Source organism: Pocillopora verrucosa, chromosome 2, assembly GCF_036669915.1.
Source record: "Pocillopora verrucosa isolate sample1 chromosome 2, ASM3666991v2, whole genome shotgun sequence".
Taxonomy (NCBI): domain Eukaryota; kingdom Metazoa; phylum Cnidaria; class Anthozoa; order Scleractinia; family Pocilloporidae; genus Pocillopora; species Pocillopora verrucosa.
Genome location: NC_089313.1, coordinates 13,862,587 through 13,875,753, shown reverse-complemented (window position 1 = coordinate 13,875,753; position 13,167 = coordinate 13,862,587). Strand labels below are relative to the sequence as shown.

The 13,167-nt window shown below is 40.1% G+C and overlaps 1 protein-coding gene across 1 annotated transcript in view; it reads left to right on the top strand.

Moving 5' to 3' along the window:
- The window catches only part of LOC131789503 (unconventional myosin-XVIIIa-like), a 37,216-nt gene that overhangs the window by 6,142 nt on the left and 17,907 nt on the right, over positions 1 to 13,167 (top strand). The window contains 18 exon segments of the mRNA XM_066162864.1: positions 438 to 582; positions 965 to 1,031; positions 1,437 to 1,581; positions 2,045 to 2,345; positions 2,985 to 3,031; positions 3,034 to 3,176; positions 3,366 to 3,449; positions 4,007 to 4,046; positions 4,049 to 4,138; positions 4,220 to 4,351; positions 4,354 to 4,378; positions 4,907 to 5,045; positions 5,755 to 5,959; positions 8,294 to 8,394; positions 8,953 to 9,018; positions 11,912 to 12,040; positions 12,495 to 12,584; positions 12,970 to 13,023. Of these exon segments, the coding sequence (XP_066018961.1) occupies positions 438 to 582; positions 965 to 1,031; positions 1,437 to 1,581; positions 2,045 to 2,345; positions 2,985 to 3,031; positions 3,034 to 3,176; positions 3,366 to 3,449; positions 4,007 to 4,046; positions 4,049 to 4,138; positions 4,220 to 4,351; positions 4,354 to 4,378; positions 4,907 to 5,045; positions 5,755 to 5,959; positions 8,294 to 8,394; positions 8,953 to 9,018; positions 11,912 to 12,040; positions 12,495 to 12,584; positions 12,970 to 13,023 (2,003 nt within the window).

Genomic DNA, 13,167 nt, shown 5'->3' with positions numbered 1-13,167 from the left:
GCTGACAGCGTAAAGAAATATTTTGTTTGTCTTTGAAAATGGCGACCAACTTTTTTTGAATTGGCTACCACTTTGAATGATGGATCTGCGAAAATCTGGCTCCTCCTAAGATCAACTGCAAATTGTAATATATTGTAATATATAAATAGCTGAATGTTCATTTTTATGTACACCAGTTAACCCTTTAAACCCTAAGAGTGACTAGCATCTAATTTCTTTTAACAATATTACCCCTGAATCTCACACTAAGATCATGAAAATGAAGGAAATGATCACCAAGGAAAGAACCTTTTGATTGGCAAACAGGTTCTCCTTGTCAGCACCCCCAGGAAATGTAGAAAAAACAGTGTAGAGAATATTCATACTGATGTTAGGGTGTAAAGGGTTAATGTGTAGTTCTCTCTTCTATATGTTGTATGAGTGTGGAGCAATCTTAGGAATGTCCCTTACCAAACTTTGTCACTATTGGTTGTTCCAGGCATTTCTCTTAGAGAAGTCCAAAGTTGTCAGGCAGTCAGAGGAGGAGAGTACTTTTAAAAATATCTTTCACTATTTGGTGTCAGGATGTGATCCAAAACTGAGGTAAACAGCATGTAACTGATGCTAAGCATATTTCGAGTGACAGAGAAAGGTTCTTTGTTTCTAACTCATTTTTACACATAACTTTACTCAAAAAGATGGAAAAAAACAAGGGTAATATTGAATCATGAAATACTTTATACATACACAAGTTGTATCAATACCCTTTAATAGCACAGCTTTAGCCACGTGTATCAGGGGCATGGTAGGAAATGTGTTCAGAGGAAAATTTGTACTTGATAGGTGGGTACCTAGAGCCATAGCTGAGCCATTTGAGAGATTAAACAGAATTTTGAGCTGGGAAATTCATGTTGATAGCCAAGTATTTTCCCCAATTTCCAATCATTTTCACAGTATTAAAAAATCATGTGATTGCTTTTAACAGAAAGGAACTACAACTGGAAGCAAAAATGAGTGAAACGAATGAGTTTATGCAAACATTTGATCCCAAGGTAGAGTGAGACATGAGTTACTTTTATTACTTTCAATGCTTTTATATATGCAGAGCCTCTTGTTTGAGAGATGGCTGTCGAAATGGTCTGATCTTAATCAATAAATAGACCTTTTGAAAACAAATGTATCACAGTAGAGCATGTTGTATTTGTAAGGTGAAGCACTTGACCTCATCGCCTGACAAAGACCAGCTGTTGTTATGTCATGATTAGCGTTGGAAGTGACCACAACATGAGATAAACGTTGACTGTGTCGTAATTGTCGGTTTAAGAATGAATCATCGACAATCCACCTGTGCTCATTGCCCGATGTTTTGTAGCAGTCATAACATGATAGTGACTCTTATCTGGTGAAGCAGATGTTTTTAAAAGTCTTGTACTTATTGAAGGCGTCTTTTTCCACAGTCATCAGATGATCAGATGCTCTCTGATAAGTGGACAGAGATTGAGTTTGCTCTGCAGATGCTGGGTATCTCTGAGGAAGAAGCAAAAGGCATTTGGGCTATCTTGGCTGCAATCTGTCACCTGGGATGCGCAGGGGTTGCAGTTGGTAAGTGCATCATTCAATTACGTCTGGAGCCTACGGATCCATTGGAAATGTTGCTCATTGTAAAACATAATTATTTATGTCAGCTGTGTTTCACCTCAGAATGTTTTGTGCACTTGTTAGAGGTTAAAGCTATATGAATTTGGGTAGGCAGCAGTTTGTGTGTGTAGATCAGTTGGTCAGTTACTCAGGTAGGCAGCCAGTCAGTCAGTATGTTAGTTAGTCAGTCAGTTTGTCTGTCAGTCTCTCTGTTTGTCCGACAGTCAGTCAGTCAGTCAGTCAGTCTTTCAGTTTGTCTGATCTTTCAGTTTGTCCAACAGTCTGTCAGGTAGTGAGTCGATCCGTTTATCAACCAATCTGTATTCAATGGTAGTTTGCTTGTACAAACAAATACATATTCGTGGTTACTGACTTCCTTATGGCTTTCCAAGATTTTTACTAAAACGCTCTGATTACATCTCTGCAGGTGCAGATAACAAACCCCACTTCGCCAACCCAGCAGCAGTACAAAGAGCTGCGAGTGTCCTGGGTACCACCAAGGAGGACATCACTGAGATCATCTTCGCACCTCCAATTGTCAATCAGTTCACCGTAAGAATGCGGCGCCAAAGCCAGTCCAGAAATGATCTGACTCCGTCCAGCTCTGCTGATAATACTCCTGAGAGGCAAGCTAGATCTACAGCGGTTCAGTACATCGAGGCGTTGGAAGGGTTTGCCATGGGACTCTACCAGGAAGCGTTTGCTGCCTTGATTAGATTCATCAACAGGTAAAGGAAAGATAAACGAGTAAAGTGTATCTGTTGCAAATAATCCCTGAATGCAAAACAGATCTAACACTGATGTATTGAGACGAGAGTGAAGGCAGACTCTTGAAGTGTGGGGTTTTGCAGTTCAGGTTTATGCGAGGGTTGATCAGCGGAAAGAGTGGATACCTTACCAAATGAAACACAGCAGTCCAAATGTCAGGCATGCGCGAGGGGATCAATTCTGGCCTGCCGCACGACAATTTTCCCCGCGCAAAATTTCAAAGGAAAACGCAAAACGTACAAAACAACTGCTGTCTCGCAAAGTAAGCAAAAGAAAGTTGAGACGTTAATGGAATCTGTTAAAGAAACCAAAACTAGGGAGAGGTAAAATTCGAGTCTTGTCGAACACCAAGCTAATTCAAGTAAGCGCATCCTGTTTATTTACTTTTCTGTTATAAAAAAAAAAAGTTACGCGCTTACTTAGTTGTGTGGTTTTTTGTAACTCGTGTGAGACAACTTGGTTGTGAAACCCTGAAAGCACGTCTCTTACTCAATACAACGTCCGCACATGCGCAGATGTTTGACCGCTGTGTTTCATCCAATGCGGGATCAAAACGACGAACAGACTAGAACGACTCTTTAATCATCTTTCTCTGTCAGATCTCTTCAATGTAACGTTCGAACTGTGACATCAATGCACGTGCTGGACCGCCAGGTTTCCAGAACCCGGCATCAGTCGGCAAGACCGATGGTGCACTGTTTGATGACTTGTGCCATAACTACGAGTATGAGAGGCTTCAAAAGTTCTTCCACGACACAGTGTTCAGTACTCAGATGGAACGATACTCACAGGTACTTATTTATTTTACATAACAGAATGCTTGATAAGGCGTCTCAAAACCAAAATAAAAATACTAGTAATCACAGTCATGTAGGATATGTACTGTACAGTCTTCCGTCTAAAAAAAAAAACCATTTGTATTCACATAGATGTTTACCATAGATTCACACAGATTTTACCAATCAAATTTGACTTTACAGGAAAACATAGATTGTAGTTATGAAAGTGTGGCAAGCTCTCCTGATCCTGTGGTGTCCGTCTTTGATAGAGCTGCTCAAGGAGTGGTATGTACATAATGCACATCATATTTCAGTTGCCCTATATGTAATTTAGCATTTCAGTTCTTTTCTTTTCTCGTTGTTGTTAATACAAAGGAGCCATCGAACCTCAGAAGTTTCTTTTTAGCGTCCCGTAGCGCTTGAAAAAAGTGTGATACTGGGAGTTCGGACGCTATTGCCGCTTCCTTTTTCACGTCCAACCATGCCGGCCGACGCTTAAGTGGTCAATGTTGCATTGTGGCCTCGCGTAGTTTTCTTTGCTCCCGTTGTTTAGGATTTCACGCAAGCGTTTTGTGACATGCACACGAACGGCTGCAAATTCACTTCAAACTCATTCGCATGCAAAGTCGCTCAAGAATTTCTGTATTATGTCGGAAGATCTTTCACAGTAGGTACATTTGTGGTATGTCTGATTTTCAAGTCTCACTGGGGAAAGAATGTTACGCTCTCTATGTCTCTTGTGTGATTCTGATATCTGCTTTTACTTAAAATATCACTTAATGAACATCACGCATTCTTCGTAAAATTTTTTTGAGGCTCTCCTTTGCTTGTGTTTTCTTAAGACTCGAGGTTCTACCTTGGACCTAAAAAGTGAACAGAAGGGTTTTTATGGATCTTAGACGAAGAATCAATCTTCCCGGGAGCAAATGACAGCAGTTTCTTGGCGCGGCTCTATGTACATCACTGCAATGATAGTAAGTTTATTTTTCCTCCAACCGTTCATCAGTTCTAAAAGAATTGCCTGGGCTCTAACAGCTGGTTCTTGTTTCCTTTAGAAGACACGTGGGTCAAACAGGGGTCGCTCAAGGACACATTCTACATTAACCACTGCCAGGGTAACTTACCTGTACTCTACAATGCTCAGGGCTGGCTGAAAGTCGCCAGGGAACATGCTGCCGTCAAGCAGGCCCATCCATCCTGGCTGAATCCTCAAAGTAAGTACTTCGTCTGGTTCTCAGAATCTCCGTTTATATGCAAGCTTGAAAGTCCTGAAAGGCCAATTTACGTTATCAACTCAGTTGATAATACTAAATTACCCTGTTTTACTCTCCCACCGACGCAGCACCACAGTTTCTTTAGAAACTTACCCCCTTTATTCACTTCTCCAAAATAGCTGGTGGAAAAGAGAACTTAATGTTTTACAAAGGTACAGGAAATTTGCACGTTGCTGTTACTACCACGATCCATATGACCGGGATAGCCCTGCCAGCGTAGCAAACGTCTGAAAAAGTGATCAAAACAAACTTCATCTCTGCGATAATTTTTAGTCTATTAACTCGTAATAAATGCTAATTCGTGCTATTTGGACATTATTCTTTCTTTCTTAATTCGAGAAGTTAACTATTTTTCGGCAATTTTAGAAGGTTTTATGACATACCAGCTCGTGCTTGCTGTAGGTGCAAGCACCAGCACAATACTTTCACTCGGAAAGCTGATTTTCAACTGTGTTGTTTGACTTGTAGAACTTACTTGAATGAGATGTTTTCGCGACACCGTTCGGCTGCAGAGGGAGTGACTCGATCCCGGAGCCTGAAGAAAACTCTGAACACACCAACAGCAATTAAAAAGAACTCTCATTGTTTACAGCTCATATACCAAGTGGTGAGTGCTTTTGTCGAAGTACAGCACAGCGAATTCTTAGCCAAGAAGGAATGAAGGAGTGTTATCTCAAGGCTCGAAATAAGGCCATCTCAAAGTTTAATTCATAATTCCTTTGATATTCATTTTAGCCAAGTTCTGTCAACTGTTTCAAGCCCCCATTATCAGCGTTGCAGGACGCGCGTTTATCCGCCCGCGGGAAGATTTAAGACGAGTCGGGGAGAGGTTGGCTGGGGGTCTGGCACCTCACTATCGGTTCCAGACCCTTTACAGACCTCTACCCGACTCGCGTTGCTCAAGACCTCAAATTTTCCCGCGAGCGATGAAACCCTCATCCCGAAGCGCTAGTAATGAAGGCCTGATCGCCAGCTACTTGTTACCTGTTAGAACCGCAGGTTTGGTAATGGAGTGTCTTTCAATTGGCTTTTAAGACAAAAATCAATCAGAAAAATGGAAATACCATAAAAAGCCAATCAGAGCTCAGAATGAACACCCTCAACCGGCTTCAAGCACAGAAAACGTGAGAGCCCAAGTTGCAATTTGATATAGTTTTGCCGTTGCCTTTGCTTTTGCATATTGGTTGAGAAGGTGGGGAGACAACTCTGGGCCAATTATGAACGAAGCGCTGAAGCATCATGAATTCTGTCGTGGATTGGTTTGGGCTAACGATTGAAAATTGAACTTTCTGTAAAATTCTATTATTTCTTCTCAGGACACCATTCTGGACGCCATACGAAAGACCAAAGTCAATTTTGTGCGTTGCATCCTTCCAGTGGAAATCGCAGTCCAGACTGACAGTGTTGATGGAGAGGCCGTGAGTAATAGTGCCAAAGAAGTTTCCTCATTGCACGTACCGCTTGTCAGAAACCAGCTCAGGTCTGCGGAAATGTTAGATGCTGTCAGGATACACAGACAAGGTGGGTGGATTGTGGCATCAGATTATAAACCTGTTTCGAAAGGTCCCTGTTCTCGCCGCCTCGGTTAGTCTGTTTTAAGTAATTTACGTTGTAGGCTTGAGATGCGCGACAATTAAGCAAAATTCTATTAACCCTTTAACTCCTAGAAGTGATTAACATGTAACCTCTCCTTATTACACCATACATTATTCAGCAAACAGGTAATGAGAATACTCATGCTCATCAGGTACAAGATATTACTTTAATCGAACATCAAATTCTCGTAACCAATTGGTAGAGGAAACTCGCCCAATCTCTCAACCCATCGAATGCAAAACTACTGTGAAACCAATGCCGACGTGGTCACTCGTGTTTTCTAGCGTTTTCTTGCGCTTCAGGCGATATGCTTGTCTCTACTTTGCGTTCTTATTGGCCTCATGTGGTATTTCCTTTTCCTCTGATTGACTGTTGTGGTTACTTTGGTTTTGGTTAACGACAGGCAATCTAAAAGGGCTCTAAACGCGTTGTACAGAAGTTTTCCGGTCTAGCAGTTGATCATTTGGTCATTCAGTTTCTTGTTCAGGACGAAATCTTTGTAAGAGCGATTTTTCGAAAAAAGTTTTTAGTAGCCGATGTTTTTTCTCATTAGGGAAATGAGTTCTTCGTTCTTAAAGTACTTGTAAGTAGTTTTATTACAAAAGAAAAAGTAACAAAACAAAACAAAAAAACGTTTACCTTTTCAAGGTTCCGCAGTTTGTTAATGACTTTTCAGCTAGTTCAAATGTGTACACATCTTTACCTTAACTTCGTTATTGGTAAGCGTAGGTTTATTTAAGTAATTTTACTATTAGAGCAGCAGTTGGCAAAACCATTTCCGTTCACATGTACATCGTTCTCGAAATAGTCGCCTACGCCTTAACCACTCAAGCACGCACTTATCGAGCGGATAAACCCTTCACGTAGAGAGGAAGGGAAGGCATGTCAGGCCACATTGAAGAGGCAGGGTCGTTTGTCAGCGTTAAACGGATTCAATACCCGGTCAGTTCGCTTGTTCTATCTCAACGACCGCTAAATTGGTGAGGAATTTGGCTCAATACTTTGTATAAAATCTACGCAGCGAGAAAAAACAATCGTTAATTCATCACAGGAAGTTGCCATTGTGATGCAAGTCGCTTCAAGGCTTTTCTAAATCTTCGTAAGTACCTCTACTGTTGAACTGTACCAAAAAAAATGAATTATTTCCCCAACACTTTTAATTTGTTCTTATAGTGACCATTATATGATTTCTTAATATGTATTAATTCACCTTTTTAAACGTGGCGGTGTCGTAATAAAGTTGGAGGTGTAAAGAGGTAATATTATGTTGATATAGCACTAAATTCACAGAACAAACATGACGGTAGGTGTCTGCAATGCAGTAGGGAGAGTTTAGATGTTAAGATTGGTAGTGAAAGTCGATCCAACTCCGCTGCGTGATTTTAAAGAGGTTTCGTAATCCTTTATTAACACTCTTGAGACTTAATTTCGAAATTTTCTTGTGTTACCGAAAAACGGAACACGGTCTCCAACAATGCACACAACAAAATATAATTAAAGGCCATTTTGAAATGCAAATTTCGATGATCAAACAAACGAAAATGAAGTCTTCCTTTGGGCTAAGAATTTTTAGAGGGTTAGCTTGTCAAAGCGAAACCTAACCAGAAGAAATGAAGAAAAGAAAACCGATGCCTTGTTTGTTCATTTGCAGTCCCTTCTTTCTATATGGAGGTAGTGTAATATGTAAGGTCTTTTCATGAAGTTGTGTTGAAAGCTGTACTGTGTGGAGCGCAGTCAGGATTTGAGCAATCAGTAGCTAAGTCATGGTTCTTTGAAGCCGGCGGAGACAAATATTGGCGGAAAGCGAATGGATTTCGAAGTTGTTTTGACTATTTTCAATCATTTCAAGCTTGTTGCATCCTAATTGAGTATTCATAGCCATTCGACTATGACGAAAAACCCGCAGACATGCAGTAGCAGGGCACATTTGCAAAAGCCGGCAGGATGCCCAACCGTTGTGTTTTAGAGATATTGTATTCCTTCTCTCCAACACGACACGACTCAGTTTCTGTGCAGTTTTCAATTCACCATGCCCTCCAAAACTGATGTTGTCTTTAAGGAAGCCGTTGTTTTCAAATCCAACGTTTTTGAAGTTCGAATACGGTACATATTCAGCAACTGTAACACTTGCTCTTCTAAAAGTTGTTGGAAGCCGGTGACTAATTGCGGCTCGCCGCAGTTGATGTTGTATGCGGATTCACAACTTGATACTTGGTGACATTTCATTCCTATGTGACTCAAAGTCTTTTTCCTCCTCAGGTTTTCCAGAGCATATGCCATTTGGAGAGTTTAGGCGCCGTTTTGACATCCTCGCTGCGAGTCCGCATAGAAACACAGGCCCCGTTTTGGATGAAAAAAAGGTAGGTGAACTTTTGCTTTGTTCCGTAGTCGAGGCATAGTCTCTCCTACTCATACGAAGTTGTTTTCCCTTGGGGGAGAACTAGAACTCGAAGTTCATTAAAGTTTTCGATAGGCAACATAATTTTACGCTCATTTACTCTAAGTTATTTATTCAAATATTGAAACCAAGTATCTTTTGTTATGAGTGTTCATTTTTTAGACGATGACTGTGGCTATTGTTACTTATTAAATGCATTTGTTCATGACCGTGGAAGCATGGCAAAATGGCCCCTTAAAAAAAAGAATGAATCTATGTTACTTGAGTAAAATAACTTCTACCTTGAGTGTTTCTGACAGCAAGACATATGTTGTGAAAACGCAAAAGAGGAGAGGGGTATTCGGTGGCCTAAAAATAACACAATAATTTCGGTTTCCCCCCTTCAGTTTTAAGTCGTTTGTTCACGCGGTGCGCTATTTAATTGCTGCTTGTTATTGTGTGATTGACAGTGCCTACTACAAACGTCGGTGTTTCAGCATGACCGACAGAGCTCGCTTTATCTGATTTTCTTTGTCTTTAGGCCGTAGAAACACTGCTGGATCACCTTGAACTGGACAAAAGAAGCTATAGACTGGGATTGAGTCAGGTAAGATTAAAAGCAAAGCGTTTGTAAGGCGAGGAGATAGTTAACAAAACAGCAAAGTGACTCTTTTCCTTTTCCATACACACCGGCCCAACCAACGATTTCACCTTAAAACATTCCAGTATCTCTCTCAACTTCCCACACCTTTCCCCCTTCGTTTCTTGTTACTCCTCCTCTCTACACCTCTCTTACCACCCTCCTTTACACATCTCTTTCTCCCCCCCCCCCCCCCCCTCCTTTCTCTGTTCTCTTTTTATGCAAACATTTTACTGGACATAAATAGCAAACCTTGAAATCCATGTACGCTCCCAGTCTATTTATTGAGACACACGAAGTAAAAAACTCTAAAATTAAGGGTTTTAATTTATAAAGCAAGCCAAGGACAGTGAGAGAAAATAACCCTGATAGATTTGACTTATAATGATCATTCTGCCAAAAAATATCCATTAAGGCACTCTTACCTCCCATCAAAAGAGCACTTGTCAATCACGTAACGCTAGCGCTGCATGGAAGAGAAGTTACCACAATTTCTAACTTTCACGTCTTTTAAAATTGTTTAGAGTCCGAACGAATTAAAAAAAAAAAACAACAAGAGGCTCCCCTCTGGACCGTCAGATCTAAAATACCGAAGTCGTTACAAGTTGATATTTTTACCATAAAGCACATATGCTGTTCATACGAGCATGGTCGGCTCTGCTTGCCATTTTTGATATTGTAATAACAGGATGACATCCCAGAGAGTGTTATTCTTTTTTCCTGACACTAATCCCGTCTTTGTATGATCCTTTTGGGTTTACAATACGTCAAGTTCAGAAATGATTAAGTTGTATTTCTTTGAGTTTTGGAGCTTTTGCCGACCGCGAGGTCATAGTAAAACGCGTATGTCGACGATCGTGTTGTGCTCGGCAGTTCGTACCGTTTTCGACCCCGTGCTGATTTGAACAAGTGCTCTGAATATTTGGCAACTAAGCCAGCGTCCTAGCCAAAGGTGTGTGATGGTTTTTGATTGTTTGCATACCGTTCAATTTGTCGACATAATTAAGCTGCTTGATCGCAATTTCGAGCCCTATTCACTTAAATTTTTATTTGTCTCGATTATGATATTCCACTCCTTTTGTACCAATTTTAATCGACGCGAGCGATTTTGTCCAGCCTTCGGACTGTCTTCTCTTTTAGCCTATGCGAGTCTTTCGAGATGTGTTTCGTGATGTTTTTGCCTCTAAGAGATCAAGCGATAGTTTCATTTCTTATTTAAAGCTTAGAAACGATGCACTAAACATTTCATGAATAGATCGATGGAACATGTATATTCACGTTGCCAGTATTTTCCTTATGTGATAAACTTGGCCTTTACGAGGCGACTGAGTAAAGGGGTCAGCTATATAGTCACTGTTATCTTTTTACAGACCGACGATACTTTTCAATAAGTTCATAATATTTCTGTACATAAATAAGTCAACACAATTGTTTTATTTGCCCTAAGGTTTTCACTTTGCGTTAACTTCTGTACAAATGGTAACATTTTATACCTTGCTTCTGATTGACATGAAAGATTATTGTATTTAGTATATCGCAAATCCTTCGTCTCGACGCAGATTAAATTAGCATGCATACCAATGTAGGTTATTATCTCACTTACATCTTTGTTTTTGAAAAGATTGTTTTTCAAAGCTCTTTTGGAATTCACTAGTGAAAGTTACCCGAGTTTTGATTAGTTAGTAGCAAATAAGAGTATTGTGTTCGTCTTCAAAACTGTGTGTACCTCATTGGAATGCGGCGACCGACCTATCTTGATAAATCAAAAGTTCAGATAGTCGGGATTAGCAGTTGAAGAGCTCGTTTGTTATGGTGGACTTTGATTTTATGAGGTCATGTTTAAAGGAAAAAATTCAGGCAAAGGTTGTGTTTCAAGTGAAAATCCGAGCAGATGATACAGCGAAAAAACTGTTAAGTCAGAAAGAAAATTTGTTTTTCTCAAATACGCCAAACCACTGAAACAAGAACGGGTAAAACTGTTCCTTTGACAGATACTCTTTTCGGATCCTATCTTTATTTGGACAAGCCACCTAGTTACGTAACTACTTCGCTGGTACTTATCAGTCATATTAATCCAAGGCACAGGTTAATCCGACTTGGATTAAGTTTCCGCAGTTTTTCCCGTATGTCAGGGGTTTTTTTTCCGGAAGTATTTGGCACCAGTAGTCTGTCCTGCCACACTTGGTATCTCTTGCACGTTTTCCCCTTTTAGGAAACCGTGATATTGTTTCCCTGTGCTTGACTTGACTCATGCCCAGTTTGGATGTCATTTGATTTTTTTTCCCGCGCATGACGTGAGTTTTGCCTTATTTGGACATCACTTGATTGTTTTCCCGCGCCTGGCGTGGCGTTTTGACCCGTCTGCACACTTTTTGCTTGTTTTCCCGTGCTTGATCTAAGGTTTTACCCTAATGGACTAACATTTTTCTGCTTACCCAAGCAGTTACTATGTTGCCGCCTAAACTAGGAGCTAAGTCGCTGGTTTGTGCCTCTTATAAGTTTTTTTCTTCCGAAATTTTTCAGTTCGTCTCTAGCGATCTGTCTCGATATTCTCCATCTTTAGCTAGTCTTGTTCCATGGCGGTTTATTTTCGCCTTGTTTCTGATTAGCCATCTTACCGAATCAACATTTGGAGTATCCTTCAAGTTTAAGGCAGTTTAGCATAACACCAAAAAAGATAATCAAATAATTACGAATGAGCTCTTTAAAAGACAAGTTCCTCAACTGTTTTCACCTTTTACTTTTTATGGCATTTAGTTACCTTGTGGCAATCAAACGCAATGTTTTTATTTTTGAATATATCCGAATCGTATTTAAATGAAGATCCTCAATTGTTTTAATGCCTAATATTGTTTTCCAGATCTTCTTCCGTGCCGGTACTCTTGCTCAGTTAGAAGACGCTCGGGACGAGAAGACCACTGATACCATAGTTGAACTGCAGGCTTTCTGTCGTGGATTCTTAGCGAGGAAGAACTATAGTAAATTACAGGTATGCATGCTTTTCTTTTTGGTCATAGCTTTGAACTAGACGCTTTTGACGTCTCAAGTACCTGATAGACATCACTTTTTCATCGTTACTCTACTGTTACCGGAAATTTCTCGTTCTTCGTCTGATGGGATGTCCCCTTTGAAAAAGAAAATAACAAAAAAAGAGGTTTTTCTTGTTAAATGAGATGCGACCCGAAGGAACTTTATTACCGTTCTTCGCTACTTCTTTGGCTTTGGCTTTGGCGTCTTCTTAATTAATAAAGGTGAAATATTTAACCAGGCTTGTCGTGATTGTTTTTTGTTTTTATTCAAGGATTTCTTTTCCTGGTCCAGGTTTTCTTTAATCCATGATTAGTTTTGATTTGAGATTTTCAAATTTTACCCAACCAAATGAAGAAAATGCTGATGCCCGTCGAACTTTTGAAAACCGTATCTTGTTGTTTGTTTGGCCTTAGGTTCAGTGCACAGCTATCCGTTGTATTCAGAAGAATATTAGACTTTTCTTGGCAGTCAACAATTGGCCTTGGTGGAGATTATATACAAAGGTAATAGTGAAGTGAAGTTCTTTAGAAAGTCTATCAAGAGATGGAAGTGGATAATAAGCATAGCGAGGTAAAGGGAACCTGTCCATATGCTGAGGTAAACCTCGATGCTAGAATGGACTGATTCGGGACAATTGTCTTCTTATGACATGACGAATGTCTTTGGAAATATTTATCGCTGAGACTTTAAACAGCTCCATTTCATTCCCGGAAAAAAATTTTCCACACGAGTTAAAACCAATTTGTCTAAGGGTGTGAGAGTTGTCAGCTGCTAGGGTTAGGGAAGTTTTAACTTATGTTTCTAAGTGAATCGTTCTGTGTTAGAATAAGCCGAGAATTTTGTCCTTAATCAGAGCATTAATCCATATTTTTCACTGATTTTGTGTAGGTCCTCCCATTGTTAAATGTTCATCGAACCGAAGAAGAACTAAAGAGCAAATCGGTGAGTATCCTGGTTTCCTCATGACGATCACAATTATGAACAGTTACTCATGTTGCAATGTATATCAGTGATATTAGGAGCGAGGTGGTAGAGATAGCCAAATCGAGGAGAATCCCGGTTTCTTTAATAGCAGGTTCTCTCGTT